General features: G+C 39.1%; 1 protein-coding gene across 1 annotated transcript in view; it reads left to right on the top strand.

The window, feature by feature from the left end:
- The first annotated feature begins 5,317 nt into the window (after positions 1-5,317).
- Positions 5,318-19,068, top strand: part of nudt14 (nudix (nucleoside diphosphate linked moiety X)-type motif 14) — a 17,081-nt gene continuing 3,330 nt past the window's right edge. Inside the window, exons 1-4 of the mRNA XM_089022589.1 lie at positions 5,318-5,443; positions 11,752-11,795; positions 16,859-16,923; positions 17,932-18,229. Coding sequence (XP_088878715.1) covers positions 5,363-5,443; positions 11,752-11,795; positions 16,859-16,923; positions 17,932-18,229 — 488 coding nt within the window. The 5' untranslated portion in view covers positions 5,318-5,362. The remainder of the gene's footprint in view (positions 5,444-11,751; positions 11,796-16,858; positions 16,924-17,931; positions 18,230-19,068) is intronic.

Here is a 19,068-nt window from a genome sequence, read left to right as displayed (position 1 = left end):
ATACAGCGCTCTTCTTCAAAATGGACTCCAAGTATCAACAGTGTCTTCTCATGTCTTGCAGTCACTGGTATCAGAGACCTCCAAGCCCTACCGATGCACTCTTATATGCCTCCCGGACAAGCAGAAGTTATCTCGTTATACGGCATTAAAGGGGGCCGACTTAATTGGTCCTTGCAGGCAGGTAATTAGTTCTGGTGGGATGCGAATGGCAGAAATACAGCTTGATCTACCCCCCCCCCCCCCTTCCGCACCACCACCACCATTCTCTTCCTCTCGCAGTCACACGAGAGCGAGCGGAAGTGAGCACATTCTCTGGTCATTCTTCAGAAAAGACAATAGGTCTGCCTTGTTAAAATAGGCTCCTTTCTCAGCAGGGAGCCACAGCAGCTGCCCACTCGCATCAAGCCCTCACCGTCCCCGAGTTCTCAATAGCCTGTCGCTTAACACTTTGGTGACTTTCGTCATGACATAAGGTCAAACGGACAAAGGACGTTTTCCGCGGGGAATGTTGGCAATTTGTCTTGATTCGTGAAACCCTGAGCGGTTTGCTTCGAATCCCTTCGTGAGCTATTTTGAAGGATTCCAACTCCATTTATAGGGTGACCCAAAAAGATGCGTACCCATGAAAATGTCAATTGTGGCTTTGATTAAAAAGCTATTTATTTCAAATTACAACCACATATTATTCAGTTTATGGAAGACCATTCACCAGAGTTTTAGCTATTTCTGTCAATTTTTAGTCAATTTAGGGCTTTCCCAAGATGTGTTCCTCATGAAATGTAAATGTGCGAATTGGGCTACATTCGCCCTTATTTGTATGTTATTTGTTATTAGTACTATTATTGTATTATTATCATTAAGGTTATTGTGGTTATTATGATTATTATTACTATGGCTATTATAATTATTATGATTACTACTTGGCTAGCTCCCTAGCTAGCTATCAATTCGCTATCTATTAGCTATCTGGCTGGCTCGCTAGCTATCTAGCTGGCTATTTATTGGTTATATTGTTAGTTGTCATATTATTTGTTATTTTGTTTTTTTTTTCCTTTCTTTCCTTTCCTTTTCCTTTCATAACTTTGCTGCTGTGTTACTTACTTATGGGTAGAGTGAACGCTGGCGCGACTGGCTGCCGCTGCTCACCGGCACAAAAAAAATCCCATGACTGTAAAGTGTCCTTGAGAATTTTGAAAGGCGCTCAGAAATTAAATGTATTATTATAATGTCCACCATTGACAACTTAGTCAGACAAGTACAGGTTTGCTTGCAATGAAATGGTGGACATTTGGAACTCATCTTGAGAAAGCCATAAATTGACTATAAATGGACAGAAATAGACGAAACTCTGGTGCATGATCTTCCATAAACTGAATAATGTGTGGTTGTAATTTGAAATCAATAGCTTTTTAATCAAAGCCACAATTGTCAATTTCATGGGTACGCATCTTTTTGGGTCACCCTGTATTTGTGACATACTGTAGAGGGCACTGGTCTATGGTTGAGGTGATCCGTGACAAAACATCCACACTTGTGGTTCTTGTGTGACCCACACCCTAAGCTTGCTAACAGCCACCTTGACTAAGTGCATTCCCCCGAGGCTCCGACCCAAATCCCCGCTTGACCCTTACTGATAAACTCTGCTATGGATAGCCCGCTGGAGAGATTTCTTTTAAAATAAGAACCAGTCCAAGGTTCCCACAGTCACAAATGTCTGTTTGTTTACATCTCATGTTATATAGGACAAAGCTTTTCTGGAGTTTTTCTGTAAAACGCGATATGTATGTATTAAATTTTGGACAACTGCCCTCATTTCAAACTCATATAACTCCAGACCCATATAACTTAGGAATTAACTCTTTCATTCTGATGAAACAAGAGAATAGGGTTTCTAACACTGTATTGAATATTTATATAGTCCTAAAACTCAATACTCTGTGGGTATTGAAATTCAAGTGACAATGACAAAAACCCTGGCACTGGAGTGGACACATTTTTGCACATGTCTGGCAGCGATTGAGTTCAAAAAAACAAAGCATTTAAATCACGACATCAGACTATAAATAAAAACTGGAAGAGGGTGCAGATAGACTGAAAGGAGGGGTTTGGGGACTTGAGAAGGCTCCAGGTTTTTCATGGTCTAAAGGCCCATCCAGCCTGGCCTTTGTCGGGTGTCAGCAATTGTAATTGCGTATGACTTCCAGGCTCTGGCACCCACATGTTCATGGAAGGGTTGAAGGATTAACACATTATCGGTACCCCAGAAGGAGTTGAGAGGATTTTTGGAATGTTTTCTTTTTGTGGGCGACGTTCTAGTTCGTCTCAAAAGAGGACAGACACTTCTTTTGCTTCTCTTGTTCTTCAACTTATTTTCTTCTTTGTTTTATTATTATTATTATTATTATTATTATTATTATTATTATTATTATTATTATTATTATTATTATTATTGTTATTATTATGATTAACAGTGATACCTAGGCTTACAAACTTAATTTGGTTCCCAGACACAGTGTGTAAGGTGAAAAGTGTGTATCCCAAAAAATAATTTCATATAGGAAACCATTAAAATGAGAATAATCCATTCCCACATCCCCATAAAACATAATTTTCTACTTTCGAACTATCAAAGTTTCAATCCATTTTGTCACTCTCTCTTACTGTCGTCTGCCTGTCTCTTTAATGTTTAAACCACCTCCCCTCACTGCTGCGTTGTTGACCAATCACGTGACTTTTACCGAAGACTGGGGGTGGGGAATAGAGGACAAAAAACGTCTACAGCCATTTTATTTTTCGGAGAATGGCTTCACTCTCTCTCTGACTGTAACCCCCCCCCCTCACTGCTGCCTTCTTGACCAATCACGTGGCTTTACCCGACAACTGGGGGCGGGGAATAGAGGACCAAAACAAGCCGGCTGCCATTTTCTTTTAGAACAGGCTCGTTTGCGAACGACACATCGCTCATTGTGGCAGCTCCGTGTGTATCCCGAAAAATAGTTTGTATGCCAAGGTAAAATGTTTATAAATTTAACGTTCGTAACCTGAAAAGTTCGTAAGCCAAGGGGTTCGTAAACCGAGGTATCACTGAATTCCTCTTCTTTGAGTCATCCTTCTTGTTCTTCTTTGTTGTCTTATTATTAATAATCTTCTTCGATTTCTCCTCCGAATGTCTCATTTCTCGTCCAATTCGGTTTTCAACCAAAAATTTCGAGTTTTTTTATACCTTGCTTTATGACCGAAATTTGGTTCTCGACCAAACTGATTGCATTTGAATGCACCACTAGACTGGCCTCCGCTTCCTCATGTCACTTTCGTGGTCGCATTCCATTGTGAGCAACGTAAAGTATGATTTATTTATTTATTTTTTTAAGTAGACGTGTTTGTCTCAGAATTCCGCAAATTGGACGTTATCCTTGTGTAAAGTTCCATTATGAGCAGACGTTTTAGTGTTGTTCAGTAAAGATTAAAAACAAAAATGGCGCTGTTTTCTAGATTTGGAACGGATTGAAAATGTTTGCATTGATTGTAATGGGAAACATCGTTTCGGTTTTTGAACAAATACGTTTTCGGACATCAATATGGACGAAATCCGATGTATGATTTTCCATTTGTCGACGTTTCCAGTTGGTCATTCAATCACATCGCTTTACGTGTATGGTTTATTATTATTTATTCCCTGTTTCTGAGTTTGACATTACAACATGAGTTTTTGTACAATACCTTCACTCAACATGCCTTCCCTTCTTATCGTGCCCAGCAGCTTGGCCGGCCGGATCAAGCATTATAAATCGGACTTGCCCAGAGGAGAGACGCCGTGTTCCTCTTACGGGTACGCTCATTGTTTCTCCTTGGCCTATATTTATTTTGATGTAAATCAGCTCACCAATGTGTTACGTCCTGCCCTTGTGTGGTGGGAGGCTCATTTGACCAAGGAAGTTCATTCAATTGAAATTGGGTGTCTACATGTAGCTTTCCATTATACTTTTATTCATACGTGGGGATGACCTCATCCTAAGCCTCACACAGATGTGAGGTCAGGGGTCAGAAAGGGGCTTCTATGACCTCTTGTCTGTATTAACCCTCCTGTTATCCTCATTTTCTGTACACACGCAGTGTCCTTTGTGTCAAAATGACCCGTCTTCAGTAAACCCCCCAAATAAGCAGCTTAATTGAAGAAACAACTTGTCATTAAAATTTGAAGTTAACTCATTCACTGACAGACGTGCAAAAACGTGTCCACTCCTGTGCCAGGGTTTTTGTCATAGTCACTCGAATTCCAGGACCCACAGAATATTGAGTTTTAGGACTACATACACATTCAATGTAGCATTAGAAACCTTAGATTCTCTTCTTTTATCATAAAAAAGAGTTAATTCCTAAATTATATGGGTCTGGAGTTATATGAGCTTGAAATGAGGGCGGATGTCCAAAATACAATGCAATACATACATATTGGTTTATATAGAGCTTTAATATTCATAATAACAATAATAATAATAATATATTTCATTTATAAGCGCCTTTCAAGACTCTCAAGGTCACGTTACAGTTACAGATTTTTTTTTCTTCATGTGGGTGAGCAGCGGCAGCCACACGCACCAGCGTTCACTCAACCCGGAAGTCACTCAAATAGAATAGTAAGACAAATCGATAGAAAGCTAGCTAAGCAAGCCAATAGATAGTTAATAGCTAAGCCAGCTAGATAGCTAGCTAGCCAGCCAGCCAGATAGCTATTGTACGGTATTGCAGAAAAGACAAAGAGAATTGACTTAGCACAATTTTTCTTACTAATGTCGACATAAACAAAAGTCAAAAGAACAAAAAAAAAAATTACAACAGTTGAAGCTGGAAAAAAAGTGCTAACATGCAAAAACGGAAATGCTGCCCCTTTGTGGAAGGGAAAAACATTGCCAGAGGCCATGGCAAGCACTTTATCGACACCTAAACAAGAAAAAAAAACACAACCTGAACAAATTCGGGAATGGCGCTCTATGTCATATTTTCAATTCCCAAATAATTTCGCAAATGGCAGTTAATGAGTTAAAATATATTATTGAGTTTTTTGGGGGGTATTTTAACCTCATTTTGACCCGGAGACCACAGGAGGGTTAAAATATTGATTTTGATTGATTACACAATTACGTTTAAAATAACACTGATTAATATATTCATGCATATTTTATTCCAACCACAAGTGTTCTTTATTTACAGTATCATTCTATTGTTTTCGCCGTAGACGGATGCTTCTTGTCCCCAAATGACAGTTGTGCGTGGGTGTCTTGTCCTTTGCGGGCTTCCTTAGGATTCCTTCACTGTCCGTGTGTTTTGCGGTGACCGACCAAGCATCGCCGCGCGCCCCACGATGGACGAGATCAACAACATCCAAGTCGTTCCTTGCACCGACTCCGATTACCTGAAGCCGTTCAGGGTTCACTACAACCAGGTAAACCGTTTGTCTCTACTCGGTTGTCAAAGCCGGATTTTGCAGGTTAGCAGCCCCCTCCGGCCCCTCAATTTACTTTGGGAAGCTAGCACAGCGTGAACACTACTACGCTGACCTCAAACAGTCGTTGACAGCAATCGTGAATATTCACGTCCGCTTCTGTGGACTAAGACACGCGTCCGTTGTGTCCTTAATCTTGCAGCAGAGTCGAATTGTGCATCGCTTTCTTTTGTAACGGCGAATGCACAGCTTCAGCCTTGCATGCTAACGTTAGCTTGCATGCTGCAGGTGTTGCAAGTGCTTGTTCGAGCATGTGTTTAAAATGATCGCATACATGCCGATGAACACAATTTGCGTGATTTGATGTCATGACTCTGCGAACAAGAACCCGGCTGAGGCTTGTTGATGGTAAGAGCATCACACAAAGAGCAAGTGTTCCATTGCCTTTTGGATCATTTCCTCGGCAGTATCACACTATGGGGTTTTTTTTTGTCATTGTCACTCGAATTCCAGGACCCACGAAATATTGAGTTTTACAACTACATAAACATTCAATGCAGCATAAGAAACCTTAGACTCTCTCCTTTCATCAGAAAAAGAGTTAATTCCTAAATTATATGGGTCTGGAGTTATATGAGCTTGAAATGAGAGGGGATGTCCAAAATACAATGCAATACATACATATTGCTTGATATAGCGCTTTAACAATAGCTGAAGCGTGAACAAAGCGCTAACATGGACAAAAGACAAATGCTACCTCCTTGTGGAAGGGGAAAAAAACTTGGCCAGAGGTCTTACCAATGCTTTATTGGCACCCAAGCATGAAAAAACAAAAGCTGCGGGTAGAGTGGGGTGAGTTTAAGCTTACAAAGAGAATGGTGAAACAGCTAATATGGCAGATGGGCAACAAAAGAGATTGGATTGGATTGGATTTGCCTTTATTAGTCTCACAGTGGAGAAATTTACAATAGAAAAGATAATCATGACGATGACTGTTCTTGCCTTCCATCCTGCATAGCTCGGCTTACGAACGCTTTAGCTAACAAACTTTACGCTTTACGAACATTAAATTCGCGAGAATATAATCTTGGCATACAAACTAGTTTTCGGGAAACACACGCAGCACCACAATGGCTGGCGGACTAGTTTTCAGCGGGAGAACACCAAACCACACGGTCGAATAGCGCCACTGTGGCTGCCGGACTACTTTTGTTATCGTGTGGAGTGCTTTTGCTATTATGGGACCAAAAAACGACCCCACCACAGGCTAGTGTTAAGCCGAAGAGGACACAAAAGAAAATGACGGTCAAGCAGAAGAAGGAGATCATCGAGTATCACGAACGAGGTGTGCGTTTGTGTGACTTAGCGTCCCAGTACCAGTATGCTAAGTTGACCATTGCTACGTGTGGCTAAGGGTGTTTCTGTGTTGTCTAAGCAACGGTCTCAGGCATTAGAAGAGGTTGAAAAACGTCTGTTGATTTGGATTAATGAAAAGCAGCTAGCAGGGGACAGTGTGAGTGAGGGTATGATCGGCGAGAAAGCACAGCAACTTCACTCGGATATCATTGAGAGTCAACTACATCAACGACCATCACAAAGGTAAATAAAACGACTTTATTATACAGTACAGTTTATTTCTAGAATGACAATACAAGAGCACATTTATTATACATAAAATAATGTATATTTTGTGTAGTTTTAAGGCTTATTTAGTCGAAAATTGTTTTATGGGGACCCGGAAACGGAATGTTCTCATTTTTAATGGTTTCCTATGGAAAATGAATGTTTGGAAGACACACTTTTCGCCTTACACACAATTTCTGGGAAGCAATTAAGTTCACTGTATATATTTGTTGTTGTTTCCGTTCATATCAAAATAGGTAACCATCCCATTGGAGGAAGGGGCGGGGGCACTCGCCATTGTTGCTACTTCATGCAGGCTAATTAGCGTCATTTATTCATGATAATGATTTGAATTATTCATCTTTGGTAGCTTACAGCCTGTGCCCCCCACCCGCCCAGCCCCTTTTCGTCCTTCACTGAATACAACCATTCTTAACCTTAAATGCACATTGTTCCATTTGAATTTTTATTGATCATATTCAACCTAAATATCACAATGATTACATTATGGGGCGTTCAAAAAATAAACAAACATATGATGAAAGTGTGTAAATAAATTAACCACTCCTGATCTACTATAGATATATATTTATTTGTGTTAGTAAGAGTGCAGTATACCCACAGTTGAATGTTTAGATACGTGATCCAGAGATAACATTTTTAGGAAGTCTATAAACATAATTAAGCTCCCACATCATAAATCTCCAATAGATCAATAAAAACAGACGTTTTTTACTCATGCTTTAACAGTGTTTTACCATATCACTTTTCATTTTTTTCCCCACATAGGACATCACAACAGACGCGTAACAGAATAAACTTTCTTTTTTAGTAGGTTTGAAAAAAAATACATTAAAAATGGCACAGATTGTATATTTAATTACAGAGCTTCCAAACAGCATATAAAGGACTCAATGAGATTACCTTAGCTGACTAGCTATTAGCTATCTATTTATTGGCTTGCTAGCTAGCTTTCTATCTATTTGTCTAACTATTCTATTTGAGTTACTTCCGGGTTGAGTGAATGCTGGCGCGTGTGGCTGCCGCTGCTCGCCAACAGAAAAACTTATCCTGTGATTGTAAAGTGACCTTGAGAGTTTTGAAAGGTGCTTGTAAATGAAATGTATAATTATTGTTATTATTATTAGTAGTAGTAAGTCGTGCGTAACCGCAGCCTCTACTGTAGCGCCTTATAATGTGGTATGGGGGTGCGCCTTATACTGCGGTATGCGTTATATGTGGAAAAAAAATGAAAATACCCCATTCATTGGGGGTGCACTTAAAATTTGAAAATACACCATTCATTGGGGGTGCACCTAAAATGTGAAAATACCCCATTCATTGGGGGTGCGCCTTATACTCCGGTATGCGTTATATGTGGAAAAAAATTGGAAATACCCTATTCATTGGAGGTGCACCTAAAATTTGAAAATACCCCATTCATTGGGGGTGCACCTAAAATTTGAAAATACACCATTCATTGGGGGTGCACCTAAAATTTGAAAATACACCATTCATTGGGGGTGCACCTAAAATTTGAAAATACACCATTCATTGGGGATGCGCCTTATACTCCGGTATGCCTTATATGTGGAAAAAAATTGCAAATACCCCATTCATTGGGGGTGCGCCTTATACTCCGGTATGCGTTATATGTGGGGAAAAAAAATGAAAATACCCCATTCATTGGGGGTGCGCCTTATACTCCGGTATGCCTTATATGTGGAAAAAAATTGCAAATACCCCATTCATTGGGGGTGCACCTAAAATTTGAAAATACACCATTCATTGGGGGTGCACCTAAAATTTGAAAATACACCATTCATTGGGGGTGCGCCTTATACTCCGGTATGCGTTATATGTGGAAAAAAATTGCAAATACCCCATTCATTGGGGGTGCGCCTTATACTCCGGTATGCGTTATATGTGGGGAAAAAAAATGAAAATACCCCATTCATTGGGGGTGCGCCTTATACTCCGGTATGCCTTATATGTGGAAAAAAATTGCAAATACCCCATTCATTGGGGGTGCACCTAAAATGTGAAAATACCCCATTCATTGGGGGTGCGCCTTATACTCCGGTGTGCCTTATACGCCGGAAAATACGGTATCTGATTGCTTTCCCGGATGTTTTTGATGAATTATCAAAGAACAACTTTCCTTGACATTTGATTGTGGACACCGAGAAAGACTTTTTTGGCTGTCAGGTCGGCGTTTGTGCGTGGTTGTCGAACTGGCAGGACTCGACAGGCTTTACAAATCTGCTTGTTTTGCAACGGCGTGGGGTGCGGCTAGCTTGGCCTCAATGAGGAAATTAGACTATGTAACACAATTGCTGGCGCATTGCTACATTTGGACCGATAAGGTAAAACTACGGTTAGCATCCAATACGCTGAAATCAGGCTGCGAAAAACCCGCCGGCAGATAAAAATCGGATGTTTTGATTGCGTAACGGCGGTGAAATGAAGCGGATCCGTCTGTCCGTATTCCAACCCCCCGTGACCCCGGCGTACGGATGCTACCATCGAATGGGCTTTCACTTCTCCAAGCGCGCTCACTTCCGTCAGAATGCAAATCCTGGACGCGGGACACGTGAGACGGCGTCAAATACTTCCTCTTTGATGGCTTTGAGGCCCGCTTTCTCTTTTAATTGCGCATCTGATGGCGTGTCGCGCCGCGCATCCTGTTGATGTGACAACATGACCGGCGGGCACGTAAACGGCTCTTTCCACCCTCCGCCATGCGAGGCCGATGACAATGGGGACGTGTTTGAACGTTGACTCATCAGGATTGCCTCCCTGAAACCTAATCCGTCGCGTCAACGCCCATCTTTTCTTTTTGGGGACAATGCTTCAAAGGTCATAACCCCCCCGACGCCCCCAATCAGTTGATGGTGACCTTCTGACATCGGCACAGTTGCTTGTCAGTCCCACCAATGTCACCTTCGAGCACATGGACCAATTTAAATCAATGGTGTCAAAGTCAAGGCCCGGGGGCCAAATCTGGCCCGCCACCTCATTTTATTCGGCCCGCCAAAGCAAATCAAACTTGTGTCATTCCACAGTGCTTGCTGAATCTGAACAACAATTTCACACTGTCCCATGTAAACAACAATAACAGTCATTTTTCTTGACTTCAGATTTGCAAACTAATTATTCATTGACTCATTCACTGCCAGACGTGCAAAAATACGTCCACTCCACTGCCAGGGTTTTTGTCATTGTCACTCAAATTCCAGGACCCACGGAATATAAAGTTTTAGAATTACATAAAAATTCAATACAGCGTTAGAAACATGAGATGCTCTTCTTTCATCAGAAAAAAAAGAGGTAATTCCTAAATGATATAGTTCTGGAGTAATATGAGCTTTAAATGAGGGCGGCTGTCCAAAATATACTGCAATACATACATCCTGATTTATATAGCGCTTTAACAACAGCTGAAACTGGAACAAACATGGAAAAAAGGGAAATGATGCCCCCTTGTGCAAAAGAGAAAAAAACACTGCCAGAGTCCATTGCCAGCGCTTTATCAGCACCCAAACATGAAAAAACAAAACCCGAACGAAGTCCGGAATGGCGCTCTACGTCAATTCCCCTTTTTCCTATATATAAGGTGCACTCGAAAGCTTTGATTTTCTTCAAACGATGACCCTGCACCTTATAATAATAATAATAATAATAATAATAATAATACATTTCATTTATAAGCACCTTTTGAAAACTCAAGGTCACTTTACAGTCACAGGATGAGTTTTTTGTGGGTGAGCAGCGGCAGCCACACGCGCCATCATTCACTCAACCCAGAAGTAAATCAAGTTGCTAGCTAGCTAGCTAATAGATGGGATTGGATTTGCCTTTATTTGTCTCGCAGTGGGGAAATATTATAATAATAATAATCATAATAATAATAATAATATGTAGCTATTAGCTAGCTAGATAGCTAATAGATAGGTAGCTAGATAGCGACCCAGCCAGCTAGACATCTAATAGATAGCTATTAGATAGCTAGCTAGATAGCTAGCCATCTAGACAGCTAATAGATAGCTCGGTAGCTAGCTAGATAACTGATATTGAATGGAATTTACAAGCAAAAACATATTTTAGATGCCATCATTCCTTTCAGTCTTTACCGAATTTTGCCGAAACACTTTGCCCTCACTTTATCCTCCGGTGCGCCTTGTACACCGGAAAATACGGTCAATAATCTCCGATGCCAGACGTATTTGATCAAGCTTCCGATTTCCGCGCCAGTCTTTCACAGCAGGTCCAATCCTGTTCCTCTTTCACCTCACAGACAACCCAACATGACGGCGACCGTTCAAATTCCATCTATTGTTTCGTCCATTTATCCGTCCCGATTCATTTCCCGAGATATTTGATCCAAGGGGCCGCCCGCAAATAGCCAAGATGCATGTCATCCCCGCGTCGTTTTCCGCATCCGGCTTCGCCGTTCAAAGAATCCGATTGCTCTCGCGGCAAGCCAGACTCAATAAATCAAATATGATTTGACATGTTTGCCTTGAAGGCCCGCCCTCCCCTTCTCCCCCGCATTGCATCAAAGGGATGCTTGAGTTACGGATGCGCGTCAACTTTCTATCACCCCGCCGTTCAAACGTGTCAATCGGCTTACCGTGATTTCATTTGCTCATGACGTCTGCTTCTGTCTGATTTTCTTTACACAGAATGGCACGAAAAAGTCCTGGGACTTCATGCGGACCCACGACAGGTAAAAAAAAACAAAAAACAAAACAAGCACACATCACGCATCACAGTTGGTACAAGTGTTAATATGCTCGCTCGGATGTGTGTGAAAAAAACCCTGGTTTCTTGTGGGCTAAGCGGTTTCCTTCAATGGTTGCGTCTACATGAGACGTGCGAGCGAATAATGGCAAAGGCAGCGTTGTACACAAAAAAAAATATATATTTTTTTTATTTTAAAAATGACATTACATTTAAATGGGTAACTGAGTAAATAAATAAATAGGGGGGGGGGAATAAATTCATGAAAAATGAAATAAATAACTAAATAAATAATAAAAAATATGTAAACAATAAAAAAGAAACAGGTAAACAAATACATAAATAGATGAATACATAAATAAATAAATCATAAATAAATACATTTAATTACATTTAAATAGGTAACTGAGTAAATAAATAAATAGGGGAAAAATATATTCATGAAAAACTAAATAACTAAATAATAAAAAAATAATAAAGAAAAAAGAAACAGGTAAATAAATAAATAGATGAATACATAAGCAAATAAATAAATCAATAAAAAATAAATTAATAAATTGCATTAGATTTAAATAGGCAACTGAGTAAATAAATAAATAGAGGAACAATAAATTCATGAGAAACTAAATAAATAAATAATAAAAAAATGACAAAAAAAGAAAACAGGTAAACAAATAAATAAATAGATGAATACATAAAAAAATAAATCAATAAATAAATTACATTACATTTAAATAAGTAACTAAGTAAATAAATAGGTAAGCAAAAAATACATAACTGCAGATATAAATAAATAAATAAATAATACATAAATAAATAAATAGTGTTAAATCCATAAATAAATACTGATAAAAATACTCATAAATTCCCGAATAAATACACTAATAAATAAATAAATAATCTTAAACAAATTTCAAAAATATTTTATTTTTAAAATTATAAAAAAAGAAACGGGTTAAATTAAAAATAGAAAAGAAACAGGTGAACAACCAAATAAATAAATAGACTAATAAATAAATAAGTAAATCAGTAAACAATAATTAAATACATAAATAAATACATACATAGATTCGAGCAAGATTTATCAGCAAAGCAGACATTGATTCCTTGTTTGGTTCCAACACCCAGATATGTTTCATTGTACCTAAAAAAGAAATCAAATAAAAAATAAATCCGGCGTTACATTAGCCCACATGTGGGAAGCGCAAAAGGAAGTAAGATGAGATGAGATCACAACGAGACGCTCAAGACTGGGATGTAACTCTTTTTATTTAGATATTTATTTGGTCAAGAACATAGCACCCAAAAAACATCTCTTTCTCCTCACTCGCGTGACTCCAAATACTATGTTGGTCATAAGCAAACGACATCCTCAGAGACCATTTTCAGTAAAAAAAAAAACAAAAACAAAAACACCCACCTTAATTACCGTGACTGCGATGACCACAGAATATTCTGAGGGACGCGATGATCATCATCCGCCAGCGCCACAAAAACACGCGAGTCCAAGTCCCATTGTGTTGTTATTTTGACATCTTTGTGTCAGCGGTGGCGTAGACTACTGCTTTCCAAGAAAATAGTTTGGAAAACCCCCAAAAAATAAAAATGTGGTTTTATAACAAATCCATCGCACGTAACCACTAAAAAAAGTCATATTTCAAAAAAGTTATATTTTCGCACCAGAGTAAACGACATGAGCTGCCTATTTATTACTATTTTTTTGTGTGTGGGGGGTACCACCATCACCACTTTTCACCTTGAACCCCCCCCCACCGCACCTCTGACATCCGACTGTCTGCTTACGAGCTCCCTTAGAGACAGTCGCCCGTTTAACGATGCGTCTCGATTGTAAGCATTAGAGCGTTTTGTCTGTGGGAAGCTGCCGAAGAGTTGTAAATGATGTGGAACACTTCTAAAAGGCCGCCCGCCCGCCCGCCTCGAGGGACAGCTTCCACGCCTCGGGGCTGCATATGCATGCCCTACTTTCTTGCCTCCAATCTGTTGCTCCCTAATTGTAGCTATTCCTTTACGTCGCTGACATTATATTTTCAAGCAACACTTTTTTGTTGTTGTCGTCTCTCCTTGCTCAACTCTTGCAGAACTCTTTGGTTTTTCTGCTTTTATCTTTCTGTTGAGTTCATGCAAAACTTGCTCAGTCGCGTATTTTTCTTTTTAGTTCATTTTTTTTAGCAGGTGTGTCAACATAATTTATGTGTATGAAATATTTCATTATTTATTTGAGTATTTCTTTATTTTGTTATTTATTTATTTGTGCATGTATTTATTTGTGCATGTATTTATTTTTGTATCTATGTGTGCATTTTTTTATTAAATTATTTATTTGAGTACTTATTCATTTGTGTATTTATTTGTGTATTTTTAATGCAATTTATTATTTAGTTATTTATTTAATTATTTGTATATTTATTTATGTGTGTATTCTTAATGTAATTATTTGTTTGACATTTTATGTATGTTCTTTATTTGTATGTTTATTTATTTATGTTTGTATTTATTTAATTATTTGTGTATTTATTTATTTGAGTATTTATTTATTTGCATATTTTCTAATGTAATTATTGGATTGGACTGGATTTGCCTTTATTAGTCTCACAGTGGAGAAATTTACATTTCACAGCAGCAAAGTGATGAAAGTGTATTTTTATTTTTTTTATTTTTATTGTGTATTTTATTGTGATATTTATTTATTTTTATTTATATTTACTTATATTTAAGTGTTTATTCATATTTATTTGTGTATTTATTTGTGTATTTTTAATGTAATTATATATTTGAATATTTATTGATTTTGTTATTTATTTGTGTATTTTTTTATTTTGTTATTTAATTATTTGTCTATTTGTGTATTTAGTTGTGTTTTCTTAATGTTTTTATTTATTTTGTTATGCATTTATTTATTCATTTTTGTATTTATTTGTGTATCTATTTGAGTATTTGTTTATTTGTGTATATATTTGCATATTTTCTAATTTAATTATTTATTTGATTTTTTTGTTTGTATTTATGTGTGTATTTTATTTGGATATTTATTTATTTATATTTGTTTATATATATGTTTATATTCATTTTTATTTATTTATATCTATTTATATTTATATCTATTGATATGTATTTATATGTATTTATTTGTTTATTTATTTTTATTTGTTTGTGTATTTATTTTTCTTTCTTTCTTTTTATTTATCTACTTTATTGCAGGCAAGCTCTTTCTAAATCGATTTGTCAATATACTGAAAATTCATAATCTGTCCCGGACTTCATAGTTCCACCATTGGGCGGCACTAAGAAGAGGCAAGTCTTAGCTATCTATTAGCTAGCTACCTAGCTGGCTATCTATTTGCTATCCATTTGCTATCTTGAGAGTTTTGAAAGGCGCTTAGAAATGATTATTAGCTATCTAGCTAGCTAGCTCTGTAGCTGGCTATTTATTAGCTATATGGCTAACTGTCTAGCTGGCTATCTATTAGCTATCTGTTAGCCTGCTGGCTAGCTTTCTATCTATTTGAGTTACTTCCAGAAAAACTGATCCTGTGACTGTAAAGTGACCTTGAGAGTTTTGAAAGGCGCTTACAAATGGAATGTATTATTATTATTATTGTTATTATTATTAGCGACATGAGAGAGAATCCAAAGAAGAAAAATCAAGTTTTTCGGGGGCTAAAAGCATACATCCTGGAATGCTACAAATTTAGCTAGCATGTTGCGCAACATAAATGAGCGATTCAACGTGCATTCTGAGAGATCATCTGCATGCATGCACCTAATAATGCAGATGACAGTATGATGGCTTTCAGCTTTAATTGCTGAGCACAAGTGGTCGCGTCAATGCAGGTTGTATCAGGTCCTTTCATCATAGGAAGGGCGGGGAATCGTTTCCTCCCGCCTGGGACGCATCCGCTTTCCCAACAAAGGCTCTCAGCCTTCCCTGGCAGTCGCCGTCCATCACACGGCGATGTATTTGTAGCACCTGGGGGGTGTTCCAATGGCTTAGCACATCAGTATTATTTTCTTCCATGCAATATCCTCTGCTTTATATGATAGAAAAAAAAGTCTGTTGTTGCCATGGCGATCCCCGATAAGCATCTATGGTGATGAGAATTGTCAAACTCGGGACATATCATTATCATATCATACATTTCATTTATAAGCGCCTTTCAAAACTCTCAAGGTCACTTTACAGTCACAGGATGTGTTTTTTTGTGTTTTTTTTTTTTCTATGGGTGAGCAGCGGCAGCCACACACGCTGGCGTTCACTCAACCTGGAATAACCCAAGTAGATAGAAAGCTAGCTAATAGCTAGTTGATGGATGGGTGGATAGATAGAGAAGATGCTTTCTTGTTACTCATCCAGTTATGAATATGATTCAAATAGTTCTGAAGAGGAAAGCATAAATGTTTGCAATCGATTAAAGAAGTCCCCCATATCAATTCCAGCCGTCAATGACAGCAACGTAGCACCCAGAAAATGCACAAGATGGCACCCAAGCTCCGTTGGAAATGGGCTGATTTGTCTGCTGGGAATTTGTGTCAACTAGTATCAAATAGTAGTCTTGATGCAACACACAACGAATCACCATGGCATTATGTATGTGTTTTCCTTCTAATTTCGCCATCAACACGAAGTTTTCAGACCAAACAAATTACCCAAAATGCATTGTGCATCACTTTCTCGGTCAGGGGCGTTCCTTCCGTGACGTCACGTCAGGCATCGTCATCAACTCAAAACACAAGACTTCCTGTATATTCAACGTGAGTCTTAAAACGTAAAATATCGCGATATGCGGTGGATTCTTTGTCAAATACGCTCCGTAGAAGTCATTTTACAAACTATGGACACAACTTGTCCGGAGGCGTTGGTTGTCCTTTAAGCAACAAAACAAACAAACCGAGGAGCCATTTGGGAGCCATAAGAGCCGGATCTTTTTAGTGAGCCGAGCCAAAAGAATCGGCTCTCTGAAAAGAGCCGGAATTCCCATCACTATTGCCTAAGAGCTTTGCACCCCCCCTCCCTCTTTTTTTTCTCCTCAGTGTCTCCGTGCTGATATTCAACACCACTTCCCACTGTTTTGTTCTCGTCAAGCAGTTCCGTCCAGGTATGTTTTACCCACCCCACCTGCTTCAAAGCACAACCAAACGTTGTCTGGCGTACCTTTGGGGTGTGGCTTTGTGTGACATTTTCATTGTGAAGCACTTTCATTAAAAGTCTCGAGCGCACTTACAAATTCCGTTTATTGATTTAAATGTAGCGCAACAGCCCTCCATTATTGGTGACATAATGCCACGGGCTGTTTAAAATTGCACCTTTTAACTCATTTACTGCCAGATATGTGTCCAATCCAGTGCCAGGGTTATTGTCATTCTCATTTGAATTCCAGGACCCACTGAATATTGAGTTTTAGGACGACAAAAACATTCAATGCAGCGTAAGAAACATTAGACTATTATTGTATCTATTAGCTAACTAGCTACCTAACTATCTATTTTCTATCTTTTAGCTGGCTCGCTAGCTATCTAGCTGGCTATCATTTAGCTATCTAGCCGGCTGGGTAGCTATCTATTAGCGACTGTATCTTGTGACTGGAAAGTGACCTTGAGAGTTTTGAAAGGTGCTTATAAATAAAACGTATTATTATTATTATTACTGTATCTATTAGCGAGCTTTCTATCTATTTGAGTTACAGTGTACTTCTGGGTTGAGTGAACGCTGGCGGCGTGTGGCTGCCGCTGCTCACCCACAGAAAAAAAATATCCAGACTGTAATGTGACCTTGAGAGTTTTGAAAGGCGCTTACACATTAAATTTATGTATTATTATTATTATTATTATTATTATAGCATGTTAAAAGGGGAAATGCTGCCGCTTGTGGAAAAGAAGAAAAAAAAAAAAACATTACCAGAGGTCTGGCCAGCGCTTTATCAAGCATGAAAAAAAAAAAAGAACGGATTCGGGAATGGCGCTACGCTTCATATTTTCAATTCCAGATTAAATTTGTGAATGGTAGTGAATTAGTTAAATGCAAGGGATTCTGGGTATTGATATGATTGACAAGTACCCTCAAAATGGCCGAAACAGGAAGGCTAATATGAGCGTTGATCTTCCAGCTGTATACATGTGCGAATGGGAACGCACCAAAACGCCGCCGTGCCAGGCTGAAAAATCGGAAGAGGGGGCTAGCGAAGCGGTCGCCTCAACTGCGGAAAGTCGCGAAGAACCATCTGACGCGAATCCGGGGAACTCGTCCGAGTGCCCCCCGGCGACCGCCGGCATCACGTACGAGCTGTGCGCCGGGCTAGTGGACAAACCCGACCTCTCCTTGGAAGAAATCGCCAGACAGGAAGTCCTGGAGGAGTGCGGCTACGACGTAGCGGCTTCCAAACTCAAGCGGATTACTTCTTACAGGTGAGCGAACGCGCAGACGTGTGTTATGTCGACCGACGGGAAGCGGCGGCGCGTGCTTTCATTTTCTACACACACCCGTCCTATATGCATATTTATGCTAGCCTTTTATCTTTGACAGACAAGACAGACGTTAATATCAATCAAAGTGTGTCGCAACTTTTCATACTTGAGATAATGATTCAAGCCCGTATGGGCAATTTGCTCTTGAACTAAACCGAAGCGACGTCGCGTTTGGAACGTGGGAGGGGAAACCTGAGGACGTCCAAATGGCGGCGAGAGTGCAGCGGCGGTGCTTTTAAACGCCGTCGATAAAATGGCGCCACTGATTTATTTTTTGGGAACTCATTCACTGCCAGACATGCGGTTTTTGTCATTGTTACTCGAAATCCAGAAGCCGCAGAATATTGAGTTTTTAGCACGACATCAACATGCATTGCAGCGTAAGAAACCTTAGACGCTCTTCTTTCATCGGAAAAAAAGAGTTAATTCCTAAATTGTATTGGTCTGGAGTTAGATGAGCTTGAAATGAAGGCAGCTGTCCAAAATACAATACAATAATGTAATAATAATAATACATTTCATTTATAAGCGCCTTTCAAAACTCTCAAGGTCACTTTACAGTCACAGGATAAGTTTTTTTTCGGTGTGTGAGCCGCGGCAGCCACATACGCCGGCGTGCACTCAACCCGGAAGTAACTCATATAGATAGCTAGCGAATAGATAGCTATTAACCATCGAATAGATAGCTAATAGCCAGCGAATAGATAGCTAATAGCTAGTGAATAAATAGCAAAGAGCTAGCGAATAGATACCTAATAGCTAGCGAATAGATAGCTATT

This window comes from Hippocampus bargibanti, linkage group LG19 (assembly GCF_051943395.1).
Source record: "Hippocampus bargibanti isolate YZ-2025 linkage group LG19, ASM5194339v1, whole genome shotgun sequence".
NCBI lineage: Eukaryota > Metazoa > Chordata > Actinopteri > Syngnathiformes > Syngnathidae > Hippocampus > Hippocampus bargibanti.
Note: the sequence above shows the minus strand (reverse complement) of the source record. Positions and strands in the feature narration are given on the sequence as shown.